This window comes from Gobio gobio, assembly GCF_949357685.1.
Source record: "Gobio gobio genome assembly, chromosome: 12".
Taxonomy (NCBI): domain Eukaryota; kingdom Metazoa; phylum Chordata; class Actinopteri; order Cypriniformes; family Gobionidae; genus Gobio; species Gobio gobio.
This window is the reverse complement of record NC_137105.1, coordinates 23385411-23408615: the sequence shown is the minus strand read 5'-3', so window position 1 is coordinate 23408615 and position 23205 is coordinate 23385411. Positions and strand designations below refer to the sequence as shown.

At 37.8% G+C, this 23205-nt stretch overlaps 1 protein-coding gene across 1 annotated transcript in view; it reads right to left on the bottom strand.

Moving 5' to 3' along the window:
- The window catches only part of btbd7 (BTB (POZ) domain containing 7), an 84675-nt gene that overhangs the window by 7788 nt on the left and 53682 nt on the right, over positions 1-23205 (bottom strand). Inside the window, exons 3-8 of the mRNA XM_079831486.1 lie at positions 21330-22454; positions 7025-7233; positions 3958-4033; positions 1815-1975; positions 664-807; positions 69-258 (exon numbers count right to left, since the gene is read on the bottom strand). Coding sequence (XP_079687612.1) covers positions 69-258; positions 664-807; positions 1815-1975; positions 3958-4033; positions 7025-7233; positions 21330-22454 — 1905 coding nt within the window. The remainder of the gene's footprint in view (positions 1-68; positions 259-663; positions 808-1814; positions 1976-3957; positions 4034-7024; positions 7234-21329; positions 22455-23205) is intronic.

Below are 23205 nucleotides of genomic sequence, written 5' to 3'. Positions count from 1 at the left end.
TGGGACTGAAATTGTAGATTGGCCAAAACAGTGCATTATTACAAAGAATGAATGAGCGCTTAACCCACCTGGTATCTCATTAGCAACAACAGACGGCGGAGCTGTCTGGCTGCCAGCCATTTGCTGGTGGTTGATCATGTGACAGCACTGAGGGACGGCATTGTTCACCATGTAGAGTGTGTCGGGTACATTGGACATACGAACCATGCGCAGTCTAACCAGATCGGTCTGCTCAACCATCATCTCCTCCAGAACCGCCTGGAGGAACACACATACACAAGGTTTGATGCAAGTCATATAATAAAATGGCTCCAGTTAATAACTGTGCTAAGGTTATACTATATACCAAGTGCCTTTTCAAAATGAATTGATTCCAAGTACAATTACAAAGACTTTTTCTTTTAATTTACTTAATTTGCATGTGGAGAGAACTTGTGTGTGTGTTTGTGTGTGTGTTTGATATATTCTCTATAAATTAAAAAGACAACTATTTGCAATCATTTGTCCTCATATTAAAATTGTATTTAAGAAATTTGAAGAAAAGTGTAGTTTAATTTAATTTCTTTACTTTTTTTAAATCACTTTTTTCCCTGTATTCATTAGTTCATTGTAATGTACTGCTTAAATATTCAGCTATATGTGAGGTGAGGAAGAATATCCTACCTTGGCCTCCTCCACATAAGGAGAGAAGAGCCGTGGGCGGACATAAATGCCAGAACTCTTCTGCCGGAGCCAGGCGTTGGCTTTGCCTCCCTCTGCTGTGGGCAGCATGTCAGAGGGAGGGGTGCTGATCAGACCCCTCTTCATCTGTTAAAGGCAGAGGAAATGTCTTTACCGATACTTGACGACAGCGGTCAAGAGCAGCGATTGGAATTTGCTGGAGCAATGGACTATATGTTTCCTTTATTACTGAATAGTACTGAGAGTCAGAGTATATACTCATTCATACATCAATTTTGACATTTTTATCATTTTTTATTCAGCATGTGCTGTACAGAAATGCAATAGTAACAGGTTTCCCATTTGGCTTATAGTGGCAAGACAAATTTATTATGGAGGATAATGGGTGGTTTCCCTTTCATCCCGATCTATATAAAACATGTTTTAAAAAGACACAAACAAACTATCATTCAAAAGTTTGGGGTCTGTAAAATTCTCTTTTTTTATGGTTTTGAAAAAAGCCTCTTGTACTCACCAAGGCTGTTCAATTGATAAAACACACAGTAATAAAGTAATATTGTGAAACATTGTTACAATTTAAAATATCCATTTTATAATTTAATATGTAAAAATGTCATGTATTCCTGTGATAGCAAAGCTGAATTTTCAGTGTCACATGATCCTTCAGAAATCATTCTAAAATGCTGATTTGATGCTCAAGAAACATTTCTTCTTATCAATATTGAAAACAATATATATTTGTGGAAACCGTGATGCATTTTTATCAGGATGCTTTCTCAGTGGCTCAAAATGTAAAAAAGTGGCATATATCACTATAGAGAAATTTCATTATAACAATTAATACAGTAATTATATTTATGGTAGTGATGGATGGATGGAAGTAGTATCACTGCAACAAAAAGGGAAAGAAAGTGGAGATAAGGTAAAAAAGCATGAAGCTCGGTGTCAGAATTCTAGTCTGTCAGTCAGTGCCCCAAACTTTTAAAATGGTACTGTAAATTTCAAAGAAGAGAAGCTGCATGGAGCTAAAAAGCAATTTTGTATGTGTAAAATCTAGTGTGACTGACCCTTGATGCGCCTGTTTAAGCTGTACAAACCAAAGACATAAACAGAAGACACAAAAACACACTTACAGTGTCAGAGAGGACCTCACTGTTGGTGGGTAATATGTGCTCAGTTCGGACGAAAGGCAGCAGCGGAGAGAGAATCTCTTTAAGCTCTTCCAGGTCCAGATCCCTTCTTTTCACACCACGTTTATTCACACTATGTGCAGTACCACTTAACAGGTTAGGCTCTGGGGAACACACAGAAACACACACACTTTCATACACAGTCACAAGTATTTTTTAAGAGGAAAAGGTGGCTCAACTTTTCTAGCCCACAATATAGATTAGACAAAGATGGGTGGAAGGGTGTGTGCTTCCAGAGGATTAGCGGTATCACTATGCAGCTCCACTGACTGCTGCCGTGCCCTTGAGCGAGGAATTTAAGCTCCTCTGTTCTAGAGATGCTGCACTGCAATGGACCCTGTATCATGTATAAAGATTGTTAATGACAAAATGAAGGTGTATCGTTGCATTGCTGTCTCCTTTTAGAATGTGCTCTGGGAGAAAAGCAATCAAAGAACGTGTTAGTGGTTTGGAACCAGCTATAAACATTTAAGACAGTGTTAGTCTGGGTATATTTGATTCTGTTGGGTACACAGAGCAATTGCCGACCTAGGTCTGGAGCTGCCAGCCATATGCTCCACTTCTATATTGCAGAGCACTTGGCCTGATTTCTCAGTGCTGAGCCAGTCAGAGTCATTACTAGACATTAGGAGGATTGGGGAATAAATCATTGAACTGGCACTGTTCAGACCACCATCTATGGCAAGAGGTGAAAACGGGGAATATTAAATATAAGAGCTATTAAAGGAATAGTAAGGATTTAAATGTTTGCCTGAACATTACTTTCATTCCAAACCTGTCTGGACTTTCTTTTATCCATGGAACACAAAAGGGGAACACTGTTTTTTTTCTTTCTTTCATACAATAAAAATGGGTATAATAGGCTGTCAAGCTCTGGAAATCACCATAAAAGTAAGCAATAACCTGTACGCTGCACTTCAAGTTGGAATATAACGCACATATGGACCACATTCATGATATTTTTGTCTTTTTCACAGTTTGACAGACATGGTCACTATGAACACAAGGAATGAGCTATGTAATAATTCTTGTAATGAAATATATAGTAGCATTCAAAAGTTTGGGGACAGAAAGATTTTTTTTTAAAGAAATAAATACTTCTTGCTGAATATATCAAATGCAATTGATCAAAAGTGAAAGTAAAGATTTACAATTTTTCAAAAGATTAGAAATCTTCTGTAACATTATAAATGTCTTTACAGTCACTTTTTCAAATAAATGCTGTTCTTTTGAACTTTCCATTCAAAGGATCTAAAAAAATGTATCATGGTTTCTACAAACATATTCAGTTTTGAACATAAGCTACGTTTCCACCGCAGGAACTTTCCTCAGGAACTAGGGACTTTGGGGTGGCACTCGGTGTGTTTTGACCGCAGGAACCGGGGTCTAAATAAAGTTCCGGGTAAAGATTTCCCCCTCAAAACGGCCCTGCTTGCGAGCTACTACTTTTTCAAAGCTCAGGAACTTTCGGGGGTGGGACTTGGGTGCTGAACATGCTGATTGGTTGAGCTCAGCTCACGCAGCATTTTAATTTCAACCTAAACGTCTGTAGAGTTGTTTGCTATTCAAATCAACAATGGATTTTAAAAAATACGACAGATGGACCGACAACGAGTTTCAGGCTTTATTAAGTGGATGAAATCCAGTGGGGAAAGTTGCGCGCAGTCCTACGTCACCGGACTAATCTTCACGGTACGATAAACCGCTATGGAAACGCAGACAGCAGCGGGTCTGAGGGAAAAAAGAGTTCCTGGGACAAATTGTTCGATGGAAACAGGGCTATTGATAAAAATTCAGCTTTAATATCACTGGAATAAATTACAATTTAAAATTTATATATATATATTTTTTACTGTATTTTGGATCAAATAAATGCAGCCTTGGTGAGGATAAGAGAAACATTTTACTGACCACAAACTTTTGAACAGTATTGTATAAATACTTTTGTGTTCTACGAAAAAATAAAAACAAAACAACATACAAGGTTTAATAATAGGGTGATTAAATAAATTACACATTTTTCATTTTTGGATGAATTATTCCTTAAATGTGTATCTAGTGACATATCAATGTCTGTGTGTGATACCTCTATCTGTCATCCTCTTGATTAGCTGGTGTTCACCCCACTTCACAACATACTTGAGGATGTCCTGTTCACTGGCCTGTGAAGAACAGTACAAGTTTGTTACTGAATTTAGCCAGCGCTGCAAGGCTGAAAGAACCTGGTGTATGCAAGCTTAACGATGGCACATTTAATCCAACAGAACAATCTCAAAAAGGAAAAACAGAATAAATATATATATATATATATATATATATATATATATATATAAATAAAACCAATGTATTTCATAGCAGCAAGTCCTGCAGGTGCCAGGTGAAACCTGAGCAAAATGATTTTGCTACCATCTTATCTCTTACTGGTAATATTGCACAGCCAAAATCTCATTTCATTAATCGACAGAAGCCGATCCAGGTTTAATAGACATAGATTAACCTCTGAGCTAAATTGCATTTTTTTATATCAGGGTCGTTTCCATATACTTTTTCTTAAATTAAATTTTTTGGGCTTTTTGCCTTTTTTACGGTACAGGAGAGTGCAGACAGGAAATTTAGGGGCGAGAGAGCAAAAGAGGGAACAGGGTTGGGAGATGACCCAGGGCAGACTTAAAGGGATGATTCACCCAAAAAGTTACTGCTAATTTACTCACCCTCAGGCCATCCAAGATGTAGGTATCTTTTTTTCTTCAATAGAACAATAAGAAGATTTTTAGCTGAAACTGTAGTCCTTGGTGATTCATAATGTAAGTCAATGGGTGCCGTCCCTTATGAAGCGTCTTATGAAGCGAAACGATCGGTCCATGCAAGAAAACTGAACATTATTTACAACATTATAACCTGTAATCCACAGCCTCTGCAAATGGTCCTAAGCACGTTCATGGCTTCCTGTCGCATAATACGCAGGAGCTCAGACATTGGCAATCCATGAAAAGTCAATCTTCCCGAATGAGATCACGCAAGTGAGCGAAATCGTAATTTTTTTTATAGATTGCAGCATCCAGGATAAGCACAAGTAAGTACCACTTTGATGAACAATAAAACGCGCGTCTTCCCTCTCTTTTGAAAACAAACACAGCGTCAGTGCATGTGTGAGTATGCTCACGTGCATATTACAGGTAATGATGTTCAGATTCTTGCAAAGACAGATCCGTTTTGCTTCATAAGACCGCAATGTATCATCAGGAGCCATGGGTATTCATTTTGTTTTGCCTGTGATGTTTTTTTGAGTATCCATTGACTTGCATTATATGCATCCCCAAGGACCACGTTTTTTATTTTATTTTACACTTCTACGGAAGAAAAAAAAGACACCTACATCTTGGATGACCTAAGGGTGAGAAAATTCACAGCAAATTTTCATTTTTGGGTGAACTACCCATTTAAACCTTGATCTCTGTGAAGCAACAGATCTTATACATCTTGGCCAAGCCCACAGAACTCTTCAAAATTCATTTTGATTCAGACTGATTCACAAATGAATCATACAGACTGATTTGTTAACTAACTAAAATGTCACTAAAGTTTTACTCTACACAAGCTCTAGACAGTAATATCTAGCTAATGAAATACAAATTAGCATAACTATACTTTTTTTTTTTAAACATTCATTAGACATTACCATGACTAAAGATTTCATTTACTTCCATGTAATTTCCAGACCTGTAAAAAAGAGCTTAAAATTCACTGATATTTACATATGATCATGGCAATGAATCAATCAGTTAATCTCCCTTTTTTGTGAGATGGTATATGTCAAACCGACACTAATAGTCTCTGTTCATGTTTGTTTACAAATTCTCAGTCACTAGAGGGGATTAGATCATTTCAACAGGTTTGACCCAGGGTAGAGTTAGCAAAGACTTGTAAACATTGAAGAGCTAGCACACAGGAGTGTGAAGGTGCTAACAGATTTCTGTGTGCCAGGCCAAATCCCAGATGGGGTTACAGCTCTCTATATAAGCTCACTGAGGAGACGTGCGGGGGTCATCTGATACAGATGACTCATTTGTCCAAAAACAAAAGCAGGTGACCTGCTTAAGAGGAGGAAGCCCTGATCAACAGAGATCGATAAACAGACTGATACTAACACTCTGCTGTCTGAAATAGATAGGCCTTAAGCCCTGCAATGATTTGTAGACTGAAATAAACACAAATTTCCCAATAGTGCAATATGATGCAGTTACCCTGCTTGACCTTGTCATAGAAGCACAAAAACCACATGAGAGACCTTATAGTGAAGTTGTTTGAAAGATTAAGCTAGAAAATTAAATTTCCCAACCTTTTTCCCAGGGAACCCCTTTTTAACAACCCATATCCCATTAAAAAAGCACCAGGTTTATTGCACACATGAATATATTTTGTCAAGAGCAAGACTGAGGAACCAATAATACAGTCAAACCAAAAATTATTCAGACACCAGATATAATTTGTTTACTAGTGGGTGCAGGACACTATAGTTCATTTATGCAAGCGAGGACAGCAAAATAAGTAAACTGACATATTATACCCAAAAATTCTTCATAGAGTGGACTACCAGTAAAATTGATAAAAAAACAATTATTCAGACACTTTAACCGGACCATGTTTTGCGTAAGGGTTTTTTCTTTAATTGCTAATGCTACCTTTTACACCACAGACTGAACAAAATCAAACATTGCTTGGTCATTGGTTGACCTAAATTGGTTTTATCGAATTGTGTAGTTAAATTTAACAGCTGTCAGCTGATTGGTTGATTGTAGTCCATTACACACCTTTATCAAAGTTATCTGACATTATCAAGATTAATTTATTCTGACAAAGTTTAACTCGGAGTTCTTATCATATTTTATTACCATTTTCTAAACTATAGCGAATAAACTCTGATAATGTGAGAAATGTTGAGGGTGTCTGAATACATTTTGGTTTGACTGTATGTTCTGTGTGAACAACCCCTAATTCTACACGTTTCAGTTAACAAAATGTAATTTTTCACTTATCTAAAAAAAGATTGATTATTTGAAACGATCAGCTCCACTAAATTAGGAAATCATGAACTGGACAATCTTGCACAGGGAAAATCTGAAAAGAAGGGTGAATTGGTGTACGATCATCACCTGCAGATAATCAGACTGAATGGCCGCCAGCAGGTGCTCCTTGCTTAGCTCATAGAGGACGTCGGAGGTCATGACCTGGCTGAACTCCTCACACAGGAAGTGCATGGCCTGCCGATGAACCCATTTGGAGCCATAGGGCTGAGCACTCCACTTCAGGATGGCCACCACAGAGTCCAGCGAGATGCTGTCTGCCACAATGTCTTCACAGCCTAAGACGAATAAACAATGACATCACATTTTATTTAGGCATAAACAGGGCGTCAGCTGCTCTTAAACACACAAATCTGTGTCCAAACATAGTTAATCAAGATTTCTAACAAGAAACGTGGGTGGTCGAGATGCTCTTAGAATAGGGCACTACCTGTCTCTGCACTATACACCTTTTTATCCATTGCTGAAATAAATTCTCATCACTGCGACTGTAATGTAATATAACACTTCAAAAAGGTAAAACAGAGTACATAAATACGGCAAGAATATATTCTATCAAAATATATGCAGATATGTCTAAAATATTAATGAAAATGTATGCATTTAAATGTCACTGTGGGGACCGATGAATAATTTACCCAATTATTCACAACGAAAACACTGCTTTATGCTGCTTCAAACTGTGACTTGAATTACTGATTTGATCTGTTTTGTCTCTTCTATTCAATTCTTTCAGTCTCTTTTTCCAGTCATCAAAGACCAAATGTCAAAGGAGAGGCATTCAGTGCAGTTTAATCAGTAAAAGCCACTGTTTTTTTTTTTCTTTCTTCTTTTTCTTCCTGTGCTTGATACAAAGACCCCTGGAGCAGTGGAGAATTTCAACTCCAATGTAATCCAAGCCAAGCATCTCTGGAGAGCAAGCCTGGTTTTCCCTTTCTCACAGGAAAAATCCAGATTTATTGTATTGTACCTGAAAAAGATTTATTGTATTGTACCTGATGCAACACAATCAAAAGTAACAGTAAAGACCATTTCAAATAAATTCTGGTCTCTTGAACTTTCCATTTACCAAGGAATCCTGGGGAAAAAATGCATCATGGTTTCCACAAAAATATTAAGCAGCACAACTATTTTCAATATTGATAATAAGAAAAAAGTTCCTTGAGCATCAAATCAGCATATTAGAAAGATTTCTGAAGTATCATGTGACACTGAAGACTGGCGTAATGGCTGCTGAAAATTCTGCTTTGTCATCACAGAAATAAATAAAAGTTGGAATTTATTAAAATAGGGAAAAAAAAGTTATTTTAAATTGTAATAGTATTTCACAATATTACCGTTTTTACTGTATTTTTTTAAATCAAATAAATGTAGACTACTAGACTTGGTGAGTAAAAAAAAACTTCTGAACACTAGTTTATAGGTGACATTTGTTAATGATTTTGAGAGCTTTGGTGAAACAGAAGCTTATCAGTGAATAATTTGGAGCTTGGCAGTATAAATCATTATACATATTTAATGGTATAGAAAGGAGCAGCTCAGACATTCTGCCTAATTATTCACTTCAAGCTACACAGAAGAAGAAAAAAATAACATGGCGATGGAATGATGGTGAGTAAATGACAACAATCTCATTACTGGGTGAACTACTCTTTAAAGTATTCAGGGACACTGACACAGCTTATTAGTAGTACCATTAAATATTCAACTGGATGGCAGCCTGCGTCAGAGCAGACGCCTCTCTCAAAGCTCTGGAGACAGAATTACGTTTTCGAAGTACATATTTAGTAAGTAAATAAGCTGTTTTTCAAGACTTGCCATGCAAACACTCATAAGGGTGACCATGAAGAGGTTTAGGAAGACAAATAAATACAACAAGCATTTGAAGTCTTTTATACCATAACACCTGACCTACTGAAAACCACAACTTGGACCTTTTGTCTCCAAATATATGGTCAGTCACCATAAAATTATGTGGGAGTGTTTTTTTTTTTAATGTCTTGTGTACCCCCACACTTAGTCTAGTGCAGCCAGACCTTTGCCTAACTACATAAGGTGTCGGCTCTATAGCCACTGCAATTGGCCAAGGAACGCTAATTCAAGAAGAGGCCATCTGACAAGAGATGTAAAGTGTACAATCACAGTTTTGTTCAACGTCCTGTTCAGGGGCAGGCACATGTTTCAACAATAACAGACCAAAATGGGATCACTTGGGAATCCAAAGGTTTCCTGGCCAAGCTCGGAAAATAATATTTTTCCTGTATTCCATTGGTAAACATGCAAACATCTACTTTAATTCAACCAAGTTCTTCAAGCAAAACACTTGACTTAAAGTCTCTATGCCAAAATTGTGTTAACAAACATGAATAGAGACTAGTGTTGTTTTGATAGATATACTACGGCTCAAAAGGAGGAATAACAGACTCATTGCCTGAAAGTGCTAAGGTGTATTCTTCAAGTCTGAGATCTAATGAAAATGACTTCGTGATGGGCACCATATAGCCTGAGGATGGCGGCTCACACATCTCCAGCCTGGAGCAGACGAAAGATTAAGAGTAGCACTGCATCTGTTCCACTGCATGACTAGAAACCATTTAGCATGTGCACAGTATTCCCTCATAAACCCTTTCCCAGTTAATTATAAATCTCTGCTAGCCGAGCCATAAACTAGTCATTTTCCGAAAACAGTATCATATTAGCCTCTAGGGAGAGTGTCACCCAGCATCCAAAAATCTCATCATTCTTTATTGACTTGGTAATCAATGTGTAGATTGTTCACGTTGGGCATATACACAGAGCAACAAATCAATGCGAGTTAATGAAAGTTAATGATTAGGTGCGAGTCAAATTCAAACCACAAGAATGATTGCAGAACTTACACCAAGGAGTTAATAATTACTCAAACATGAGATGAGTGTCCTAAATTGAGACCAGAAACAAAAGTCTACAAAACAATAGCAGCAATACATGGCAGGAAGACCTAGCACAAACAACATGCAGTGTTTTCCACTCAAAAGCACTTGGAAGCCAAGTGTAGAAGATTTGATGGTAATGAGTCCAGAGCAAACGCTGCAGATTTCATCAGTACTTCAAATTGTATTATGTGGACTCTGTATCTCCTTACCATATCTATAAACATGGGAAATGTAGATAAACTCGTTTTTTCAAACTGTCTCTTAATGTTTGCTTAAGAGCAGATTCACATTAGGAATGAAAGCATGCAGTGTTCAAATTAACAGCACAAAATCTGCATTCACACTAAACTGCTAAAATTTAAATTGATTTAAATAAGGATTTATTAAGAAATGCAAGAACTCCTACAGGGTGGGATCTGTACAAATAAGATGCTGGAGTGTGAAGCAGACATCTGCATTTGTGTGTTCTGATTGGCCTCTTCTTGCTCCTGATCATTTGTCCGAAAAGAACAGACATACTCCTCAGAGGTTACCATGGCCTCCTTATTAGTGGTTTGATCTTGTTCCCACTTTTGCCCTGTTTCAAAACCTAGAGAGCTCCCTATGAAGGCAGCATTTTGAGACATTACTGACCCACCCCTGATACAAAGATCATTGCAAAAGGTAAGTAAATTAATTACTATTTAATGCAAAAAAAACTGCACAAACTAAACAGGTGCCCCGATTTGTGCCTGGCAAGAGGTCAGAAATCGCATACTACTCTTAATATTTCTGCCGTATCTTGTTCAAAAGTTTGGAGTCAGTAATTTTTGGATGCATTAAATTGATCGAAAGTGACAGTAAAGACATTTTAATACGACATTTTTATTCAACAAAATTTCAGAAATCTTTTCTGTATTACGGATTCCACAAAAAATATTGACCAGCACAACTGTTTTCAACATTGATAAGAATTTTTTTTTTATTGGAAAACACCATAAAACAAAAAAGCCATGAAAGCACAATAAAAGTAGTTGAGGTCAGTAAAAATTTTTCTAAAGAAGTAAATAATTGTATCCAGCAAAAATGCAATAAATTGCATCAATTTCAAATAGACGCTGTTCTTTTAAATTTTCTATTCATCCAAGAATCCTGAAAATAAATGATCAGTCTCCAGAAAAATATTAAGCAGCACAACTGAGAATTCATCTTCCAGAATCTGGCAGTACGTTTTGGGAGTTCATTTTTAGTCCATCTCTGCAAAACGGACTTCAGGATGGACTAAAATGAACTCCCAAAACGTACTGCCAGATTCTGGAAGATGAATTCTTCAAACAGTGGTACTAGAGGATGTGGTGCTGGTCCTTCAAGAGTCACTCTCAACCTATCTGTCCATAAAGCCTATAAAAAAACCTTCTTCATGTATTTTACAACACTTCAGCTTGTGATTCTTATTTAGTGGGGGTCATTTTTTAGGATTCTTTACCTAACTGAAGTCTCTGAGATCCTGACACCTTCACTTCTGGAGACTCCAGGTAGGTTGCAGCTCTGGAAAATGGTGGCGCTAGAGACTAAAGGGTTCCTGATGGTTTCACCATTAATTCTTCACCTTAATTCTTAATTCTTTTGCAGTTAACAGGTGTCTTTTCTTCACCACCTGTTTTTGTCAGATCCTGCTGACCCAACGAGCATTTCACTGTCCAATGGTCATGCCTTAACTGCAATGTCTAGTATTGCATTAGTATTGCATCCTTCTCATGGGCATTTAATACTTTTTGACTTTTCAGTCTGAGTTAAATCTCTTTTTTGGCTCAATTTATCTGTAAAAGAAAACATGCCTAATAATTCTGCACACCTGAATATAAGGTGTTTTTCATTGCCAGCCTTCATGAACAATTATATATCACTTATACATTATTAAATACTAAATCAATAGTAGTTATTAGGATTACTGTGGTTTGGAATTGGTCAAATGTGCCTGGAAAAAAAATATGATCAGAAAATCAACGTGCCTAATAATTCTGCACTCCCTGTATTTATGCTGCACAGAGTTGTTGCCTATAAAGAATTGAGAAATACGGATGAGGTGCATGCATGAGGAAGGGCTGCTAACAAAACAAGTAATTTAAAACTCATTTCAGCAGAAAACCCATTAAAAAAAGAACTCATTTAAAACTAAACCACAAGCAAGGCAACATTTTATAACATTCAGTATATATTTAAAATAGTTTTTCTCTGAAGAGACTCATTTTGTGAAGGACTCAAAGCTAACAACATGGCCATGTGATGTGAAATACCTAATGGTAGACTTGAGCTCATTTTACAGTTGAGTACACCTGATATTGGAGCAACACAGCAAGGCAGCCGAGACAGTGAAGGACTAATCATTAGGGTATCTATTAGCCTTGAACAAGTGCAGTACCCCAATTAACTAGCCAGAGCCCCAGAGCTTGATATAAGGGGTAGACAGGCTAATAGACAGAGAGGAGGAGGAGAAATAGAGTGAGCCAGTCAGCGAGGGAAACTGCGACATGCTGAGAGGAAGAAAAATGGGAGAAGGAGTAAAGATTACGAGGGTAATGTCAAAAAGGACAGAGATAGTGGAAAATTAGCCTAGTCTGTATGACTGAATGTGAAAGATGGAAATTGCTGAAAGATACAGAGATGAAAATGAGAAGCAGTGAGGGAAGGAGCCCCAGAGAGGTGTTGGGTTAAAATTCTCCATGACCTTTCAGACAAGCTGTAACAGACAGAATCATTACAGAGCTGACAGTCTCTCATAGGCTTAATGGAAACACCACCAGCAATCTGTGTTAATACTAATCAGAATGGTGCCTTGGGGGCAGGAAGGGTTTCTGTATTGAGTTTGAAAAACACTCTAAAGGACATCTGACTGAACGACTCGCACACGCATCAAAGCATTGCTGTTTCAAAAGGACTCTCTCGCCAAAGATATCAATGTTAGACCTGTTCTCTCTAGGAACAGAGGCATTGAGGTGACCGTGTTTGTTACACACAATACAAGTGTCGTTATTCCCTGCCCTTAAATCAGAACTAAATGTGAAGATCATGTTGAACAATGAATAAGTCATAAGAAAAATGTTAGGGATGCATAATATAACATTGATGTTAGATATTTATTTCATTTATCGGTATTTGTTTATATTTTTTATTAAATAGTACATGGTCAATTTTTACATTTACTCACTTATAAATTTTTGTTAAATTCTACAAATTACTAATGTAACTTTAAGCAAATCTAAAAATATCTATTTTCATGCTGTACATTGATTAGTTTATTTTTTATAATTGTATTAATTGGCATATATTGGTTAATAGCTAAACCAATTCAGCTTTTAATGAATTTAATCTGATTTCTGCATATAAAGCATGCATTATTATCAGAATGCACAACAACATTAATAAATAGTTGATTTGTCCAATTAGCAGATAATCACAATATGTGATCACAGTTTACACTCTGGAACCAGACAAACAAAAAAATAAAAAAAAATATTGATTCGATGGTTTGATTCAATTAAAAAGTATGAATGAAGTGCCTGAAAAGCTTTAAAAAGAAAAAAAACAAGGTCACAAAGACCTTGCTTTATGGATTTTTGAAATGCTCCTGCTGCCCAATTTTCATTGTTAGATAATAATGAAACATCAAAGCATCCTTTTTAAACCATTCAACTTAATGAACAGTGACACAAAACTGCAAGTGGAACAAAGAATGAAAAATACCAATGAACACATACTGGAAGGAACACACAAAAGGTTTTCAGTTTGTGAATAATTTCTCTCTTTATCCCCAGATGTCTCTTTCTCAAATGAGAAGCAATGCATTTTTTAAAGGTGCTGAGAACTGGAAGAAATGTGCACAGCTCTCTGTAGCTCCCATCCTCCAGGCGCATCGATGCAGCATTTCATTTGCACTACAGAACAGACCTATGGCACGCCATGCTGTCAGTTAATGTTATCGTCACAGGTGCAGTGTCATGCTCAGCCCTGTGTCACTCGGCCTATCGGCTCATTCAAGGCACAAACACTCACCAAAACATCAAGTCGGCCTATTTCCAACACACCGTTTGAGAACAGTCTCATGTGCTAAAGTCACCACCACTTTGCATCATCTCATCCATCCTGCAATATACTGATTCGATTCTAATTTTTCCCCCTGAGGTCAACTTCTAAAGTTAGCTAGGTTTCCTGCACCAAAAAGCCGTCATTTAATTTTACAGGAGCAATTACTACCCTCTCTCTGACCCTTAGAATTAAACAGGCTGTTTAATTTGCTAATGCACTTTAACACTTCTATATGTAAATGATCTTGATTATGATTGTGACAGTACTATGAGGTTAGCCAATGTCATTCATTAGGTTGGGCCAAGTGCCAAGTTACCGAATTGCCTTTAAGGTAAATGGCTATCCTAATATGTTAAGTTTCACATGGTTGTGACATCATAACCATGCCAATTTCTGAGTGGCCCATTTTTTCAACTTACCATAAATAGTTTGGCTGGACTATGAAGAGAGCATTGTGTTGTGAATGTTAGTTACTAGGGTTACATCAGTACTACGAGTACCGATTCACATTAAATCAATCGGTGCCAAATTTCGGTACCTCAAATGAAAAGCACCATAAAACACAAAAAGCCATAAAAACACAATAAAAGTACTTGAGGTCAGTACGATTTTTAAACAAAGAAAATAAATGAATACTTTTATCCAGAAAGGATGCATTAAATTGAGCAAAGGTGGCAGTATAAACTATTAATGATGTTACAAAAGAATTCAATTTCAAATAGACACTGTTCTTTTGAATTTTCTCTTCATCCAAGAATCCTGAAAAAATGTAGTTTCCACAACAATATTAATAGTTTAGCGTATTAGAATTAAGCATGTGACAGTATTACATTTTCATGTTTCGATAATTCCTGAAGCTTTTATCACGGTTTACAGTATTATCACTATACTGAAATATATATAAAAAATATATTTAAAAAATGCGTTGTAACATAACTTTTTTTTTTCTTATAACAAAAATAACTGAACATTTAAATACAATAAAAAAAGTGTAAAATGAAATACTTTATAAAAGGTCTCAGTTAAGCCCCTTTCCCCCGAAATTACCCAGAACAATTTGTCCCAGTAACTTTTTTTCCCCCAGACCTGTTGCTGTCTGCATTTCTATAGCGGCCTAAAGTACTGTGAAGATTAGTCTGGTGACGTAAGGCTGCACGCAACTTTCCAGAGCCCACTGGATTTCATTTTCCGCAAATACACTTAATAAAGCCTAAACCTCGTCGTCTGTCCATCGGTCATATTTTTTAAACTTCATTGTTGAAACAACTCTAACTGCACGCATCGCAACCAACTTTTAGGTTGAAATAAAATGCTGGGTGAGCTCAACCAATCAGCATGTTCAGTGCCAAAGTCCCACTTTGAAAGTTCCTGAACTTTGAAAAAGTACTACCTTGCGAGCAGGGCCGTTTCAAGGGGGAAACTTCTTTTTTTTTTAAACTTCATTGTTGAAACAACTCTAACTGCACGCATCGCAACCAACTTTTAGGTTGAAATAAAATGCTGGGTGAGCTCAACCAATCAGCATGTTCAGTGCCAAAGTCCCACTTTGAAAGTTCCTGAACTTTGAAAAAGTACTACCTTGCGAGCAGGGCCGTTTCAAGGGGGAAACTTCTTTTTTTTTTTTTTTTTCGGAACTTCATTTAGACCATTTCCTGTGGTCGAAACACACAGAGTACCACCCCAAAGTTCCTAGTTCCTGGGGAAAGTTCCTGCGGTGGAAACACTGCTTTAGTTAATGCATTAATTAATATTAACAATGAGCAGGATTTGATTTTAATAATGTCTTATAAAAAAAAAAAACATTAACTAAAATTAATAAATGCTTCTAGAAAATGTTTCAGTGTCAGTTAATGTCAACTAATGAATTAGCTAATGTTAACTAATGGAGCCTTACTGTCAAGTCTGACTGAACAATTATAAAGAATCAGAACACTTTCAATCAATATCTAGGGCATGTTGTAGTCCAGAAGCCAGATTAACACTGTGTCTTAACTAAACACGCGATAAAAGGTATCTTTTCCATGTTAATTCGAGTTTTTGTCCTAAGCAGCCATGACGGCGACACGCGATGATTCTATTTTAGAAACGGTTTCCATTTCTACGATGTTGCGGCTGGAATACCAAAACACGGCAATGATAATCTCAGGTAGTGTTTATGTGCTTTATTTAATGTTAAAAGCGTGTAATGTGACTGTGAATATAATTTTGTGCTCCCAGCTTTGTAACGTAGTCGTACTAAAAGCAACAATGGATAATTCACCTCAGATCTTGAAATATTAAACTAATGGGAACAAGAAAGTTCAAACTGTGAACAAACAAGTATATTCTATGACAAAGATTGTTTAAGTAATTCAATATGTATTTTAGTAATGTTTAAATGGTGTAATTTTTGTGAATTTGATTATGTAGGCCACTTATCCATTTCCTTGCGAGTGCCGTCAAGATTAATCTCTGGTGCCATGCACTTGCCGCTAGAGCCCACCGACACGCTGTTCTGATTGGCTGTGGTTTTTGATTGATTTGTCGCGTCACGTCTGGTGTGGACAGACAAGTTGCTTGTCGCCGGAATCTTGTCGCATGTAGTTAGGACACGGACACTGTGTAAAATGTACAAATATTGAAGCGTCTATTTTCCCCGTTAAACAGGCAAACAAACCAATTAACAGCAATTAATACCAAACAAATTAAACGAAGCGAGAAAGGACAGAACATTTAGAGAAGTTTTCACCATAAACAACCAATACCAGTTATTGGTGTCTGTGCCTTCCCACCAGATGCATAAGTTAACAGCTTACGTTTAACAAAGAGGTTAACAAGATCCACAGCTGCAGGAGCTGATTTCCTGCAGTTAGTGTGAACAAGAGTGATTTTCCTCTGCAGAGTGTTCCAGACCAATGGGTGGCTTTTTATCAACGTGCGTCTGTCTGGTCAGCACATTAATTATCTTTGTCATGTACCATCCACTGGCCGGCTGCTGACTGGGTGTAAAATGACTGCTGTGCCTCCATTTCCTAGAGGTCATCGCCACCTTTGTCTCCCACAGGAGGCTATCAACACACATGCACCGAAATGACCTCAATGATTGCTTGTGTGTTCAGTGCAGAGTACTCCATCTTGGGCTTTCTTTGACTAACTGAGGACGGACTTGTCCTTACAAAACAAACAAGCAAATACAATGACATCAGTAATGTGGACTCTGTGTTGAAAATCTCATGCAACACATTGTAATTAAACTGTAACTAGGCTACCAGGAGTAGCTGACAAGTTTTCTGAGAATAATCAGATAAGTTTGTAAAAAAAAAAAAAAAAAACTCAAATCAAAGTCATGGTTGCACAAACAATTTGTATTTAATTGCCATATGTTTCATGTCGCTGAAAAAATAACATCTCAAGTTGATGTAGCAAGTGGTGCAGCATTTTCAGGAAGAAAACAAGCCCTCCTGAGCTCACCATCAGGCTATGCTGACAGGACTGAATCGGATCGCTATCGGTTACAAACCACAGCTGACCAATGGGTCATAAGGATCAGCTGACACCGACGCTGCAGAGCTGTGCTGTAGAGCGCAGGGCTTAATGGTCTTATTCAGATGAAGTAATTGGACGAATGGGTGGCTCTCTGAAAAACATATCTTTACACAGGCACAGCTGAAGCCTATCACTTAGTGCTGTAAATAGTGATAAACTGGCCAATTCACAATAGGGGCTGATGATACAAAGTACACAAGCAAGGGGTGTACAAGCCAGTAAATGTGCTGTTGACAAAAGCCCTTTTTGAGAACTGATACACCGGCAGGTTTTGGCAAGGCTGCAGAGATAAATTATATGTAAATTACTTTGAGAAACTACTTTAGATGGCACTCAATGAAGTCATTTCTTCCTCCAGTGAGTAGGGCTAATTTTATATCGTCAGTAGAACTTGATGGTGAAATAAAATTCAAGTAACAGTGAATATCGCAATGATTTTAATGCCTTTTTATTTGATCATTAAGTTTCCCAAAGACCATGTAATGATGAACAAAGTAGATTCTTGATACTCCCCATTTCATGATTTGAAGTTTAAATTAGAAACATTCCCAAACTTTCAAGTATCAAAAATGGACCAACATTAAACAAATAAATCACAAAACTGAACTCAAATCACTTAAAAATGTTCAAAAACGCATTTTCTTCATGTATTTACAGTATATGCATATTAGTGAGCATAAGAGACTTCTTTTGAAATCATAATCATACTAACCCCAAACCTTTGAACGGCGGTTCACACCACACCACCGTTCAAAGGTTTGGGGTTAGTATGATTATGTTTTGAAAAGAAGTCTCACCAAGCTACATCTATGCTCACCAAGGCTACATCTATTTGATCAAAAAAAGTAAACAGCAATACTGTATCACAGGCTGTTACGATTCTTTGATAAAATCCTGGTACTTGATTAAAAAAAACAAAAACAATCTGATAGCCGTTTACCGGTGTCGATTAACGAAGAAAATACAGAAAGCATGAAACGCATTATTAGAACTTAGTAGGATTTTTAAATGGTTTTAATAGGCTATATCTTGCAGCTTTAGAAACTATAGCATAGCGCTATTGGAATTTGTGAATTCACAAAGTATGCGATTAGGGGTGGAACGGTTCAAATTACTCCGGGTTCGGTAATAAAGTAATAAAATATAAACTTAACATGGCATATTATAATCTTCACTGTATAAATTAATTAAAGATTAATCATTATTGAAGTTACAAAAGTTATTCAGTCAAGAGCAGTGAGTGATTTCATTGTCATTTGTTGTTTGATAAACATTAAAATGACAGAAAATGAAAAGTTGCGATTTTCTAGACAGATATGGCTAGGAACTAGGGATGCCACAATTCTCAATATAATATTGAACCGTTCGGTACGGCATTCACGGTTCAATACGCGCTTGTGAATTGCGTTTTTTTTTTCGGTTTTGCATTTAAATAATTATTTTTCTACACATTCTATAATTTGCCTCCATCCCAATACTGAACAACGCGACATACATTCACATCACACGTTAGTGGTAGAGTTATACTCATGGAACACTATACTACGCAGCGCCTGAAAATAGTCCCCAGCATGCTCTCTGTGCAAGCAGGTTGTTTGTGTTGACGGAAGTTAGCCTATTTTCAGGCGCTGTGTAATATTGTGCCGCTGCACCCATGGTACGGCAGCAAAGTTCCTTGATCATTACGCAGGAATGAGAGAATATTTCCTAGCCATATCGGTCTAGAAAATAGCTACTTTTCATTTTCCATCGCTCTTGAATGTTTAAATTAGCAAGGCTAAAATTTGTTTAGTTTAAACACAACGTGTGCGGTTCTGGTCTCACCTGCGCTCCCGCGTTATCAACACCCAGGTGATGACGACGTAAATGACTAAGTCACGTTCGAGCACACGGCACTCACATACAAGAGTGATTGTTTTGTCCACGCTTTTTGCTCATCCATGTTGTAATGTATTGGGAAGCCAGAATGTGTATCCATCGACAGAAACATACATTAACCTAACTCTGACCGTCTGTTTTACACGTTATTTTCAAGAAACCATATTATAGATGTGTCATCAGATTTGAGATGAACCGCGGTGCAAGTGCGTGCCGTCGATTTTTTACCGAGAACAGTTCCTGCTGCTCCACAAGAACTTTTATCATTTACATGAGTCGATCGCATCACAAATGCCATCTCAGCATATGCTGTATTTGGTTGCCTTATATTGTGGGAACACAATGTGCACCATTTGATCAGACCTACGCCAACAGCAGAATACATCTATATGTTTCTAAATATGCAAACTGCTCATCGTGATTTCAATAAAAATAACATTGTTCAATAAAACTATATGATTACTTGTTTTTGATACTTTATTTTAACCTATTATAACTGCCTTATTGTTGTTATATATAAATGTGAAGTCATTTTAAAGGCTATTGTTTGCTTAGGTCTAAAAAAATTCTTCAATATATTCCAGTCTTAAGTATTACGTGATCCATTACAAATTATTTTATGCTGATTTGGTGCTCAAGAAAAATGCATTATTATTATTATCAATGTTGAAAACGGTTGTGCTGCTTAATACATTTGTGGAAACTGGTAAATGTCTTTCTGGATTTTATTGATAAATTTGAATGGAAATCTTTTTTATATTATTTAAAATAGAAATCTTTTGTAACATTACAGTCTTTACTGATTATAAATGTCTTTACTTTTTAACAAATTCTAGTCAAGTCAAGTCAACTTTATTTATATAGCGCTTTTAACAATGCAGATTGTTTCAAAGCAGCTTCACAGTGTTAAACAGGAAAATAATGCAACAGAATTTTATTCAGCCGTATGGCCATTCCGGAGAAAACGGAGATGTCATCAGTTAATTTCAATTATCATACAGTGACAGTGTGGGCTTTAGATCAGTAATTTAGTTTATATGGTTAATTTAGTTTAATAATTAGATTTATTTGGATATTTAGTTGAAAAATGTAGTGAAGAATTCTCACTCATTTTTACTAACCCCAAACTTTTGAACAGTAGCGTAGATATATTGTTACTGGTGCATATAGTGTTACGCAAATAGTGTGAGCATTAATGAAAACAATCTATGATAGCATTCTTCATATTATTATGGTTCATTTAGTGAAAATGCTGAAAAAAATCCTGGCTTTGCACTTTTAACCTCTGGCATAAAACATTAAATGTACTTAACAATAAATAAACGTTTTAAACAAGTAATAGAGAGTCATATCAAATATCAAGACATAATGCTTTAGCTGTATCACAGAGCCCAACCAATGAGCACAGCCCAACCAAGAACAGGCTTAATCAACAGTCATTTTTAGAAACTACAGACTCAGGACATTAAACATAAATCAATAGCTGAAGCCTGCAGTAAACATTGACAATAGGAACCAAGAAATGTAAATCTAAAATGCAAACCACAAGTTGATGACCTATTCTCCTACCTCCTGCCGTAATCACAAAGCAAATAGTGTTTAATATAGGCCTTCTTCAGAAAAGTGGACCCTGAAGCAGATTTATGTCACTTTGGTCATTAACTATACACTCCTAACAACAGGATCAATTCTACATTCCTTAGAAACCATGTTTCCCTAATAACATTAATATAGGCAGAATTGGATGAGGGTATTAAGAGGAGAGTAGAGGTTGCGGTACTTTGTTGTTGGGTTCATATGGGAGTCTCTCACAAACAGTAATCCTAACATGAGGCAAATAAACTACAGCAACCCCACCCTGTTCCGCAGGTTTTCCCTTGACAGCTTGTGAATTAATCAAGCAGTAAACAAAGCTAGGGGAGTGTGAAGCTTTGAGGGGAAATGAAAGAGAAAGACTAGAAATAATGGATAAAAGAGAGGCTAAGACTTACCCTGAGCAAGCATGCTGAACTCCAAGAAGAGGGCAATGTGGTAGAGTTCCATGGCCTCTTCTGCTCGGCTCATGCATCCTCTCCCAGCCACCAGCGCCTGAACTTCCCCAAGACTGCCTTCGGAAGGGCTCCCGCGCAGCACCAGCGAAAGGTCAACTGCATCTGTGTACATGCAGTGCAAGACCACTCGGGCATATTTCTTGGGAATGATGGATTCGTCAAGGATTATACGGGTGGGGGTTTGCAGAGTGCGCTCAGTGATCTCCTCACCCGAGCGGATGCGTCGCTGCAGAAGGTTGCGGAAGAAGTGTGAGCGTGCCGAGAGCACTGCCTTGTGGGCCCTTAGCTCCTCATCAGGCAAGCTGTGGCTCAGCCCTGCGTTTCCACTTCCCATGATGCTAGGAGCAGGTCCACCGGCTCCGAAGGCCTCCACCAGCTCAGAGTCAGATGAGAAGCTCAGCAGCGAGTCAAAATACGGCATGTGCTCAGAGAGGTTTCGCATGTCAGCTTCTAAGGAGTTGGGCGTACCAAACTCCTCGCTCAGTCTCACCAGCACATCCACGTTCTGCAACCTCGCATCCTCCGAGCCCAGCTCACCGGTGTAGAGGTAATGCAGCAATGAGGAGAACATGGGCGCATCCATGCCCGCCGTCCCAACGTCCAACAACACCTCAGCCCCATAACCCGGTGACGACGAAAGCAGGGTTTTGAAGAACGGGCAGCGGGCGGCCAAAACGGCACGGTGTGCTGGGAAGCAGGAATCCTGGAAGATCAGGTCCACGTCGGTGCAGTACTTGTGCTGATAAAGGGTGGCCAAATCACGCTGCAGGGTGCGAGCCTCAGGCCTGGCCAGGCCCGCCTGCAGACTGAGCTCTTTGAGTGCCGCCGTGCCCTCATACTCCTCCACCAAGGCGTTGACGTCACGCACATCCCAACCCGAGAGGAGCTCGCGCATTTGCCGCGCATGATCGGCCGACCGACTGGACTTGCGTCGCTTAATGAACCTCCTCTTGAGCGTAGCCAAACTGGAGCTCTTTTTCTTCTTGTCCTGAGGTTTTTCCGATCCATGTTCTAGGCTGTAGAGCTTGGACTCGCCGCCATAACCCTGTGGTGCATAGGAGGCACCTGGTGACAGAAAAGAAACAAGCTGTGTAAGAGTCTGGAGGCCTTAAAATTGTCTGCAGGAAAATGTGCATTGTGAGGTCTGCCTATGTTACCATTAAAGTTTATTCCAAATAAATTCAACACCACAGGGCTTTGCTGAAATGCACTTCAATTCTGAAATGCACTTGACTTTTAATAACATTGGACGGATGGAGGAAATTGAATGCAATGAGAGTACAAAAGTTACACAATTAAATTGAACTCTGGTTCAAAGAATTGCATCTCTCTAACAGACATCAATTAGGCGAAAAAAAGAAAAGAAATTCACTTTATGGAGAAATTGATGTGATTTAAAAAAAAAAGGAAATTATGAAAATTAAACAAATAAAAAAAAGTAACATTTTTTAGATGCATGCAAGAGACTGCCTAAACAATTCCAGTTTCAAAAAGGAAAGTATGCATCCCCAAACCACTTAATGTGTACTTTTATCCCCCACCCCCTCTAAATCTCTAAATTTTCACCTGCCAAAAAAGGAAACTATGAAGTCATCTAATGTCCTCCCCAGCATGGCTAATATCTCCCTGATGACACTTTATGTCTCAATCCAATGTTCCATTTCTCATTGTAGGCCCACTGTCATGCATGGCTTAGCATTTTGAAAGCACCATTACTTTACTGATCTCACAGACAGCAAAGACATGAAAATATTCACATACGAATATGCTGTTAAAGCCAGACTCTGTGGGATACTGAAAGTGGGAAACACACACA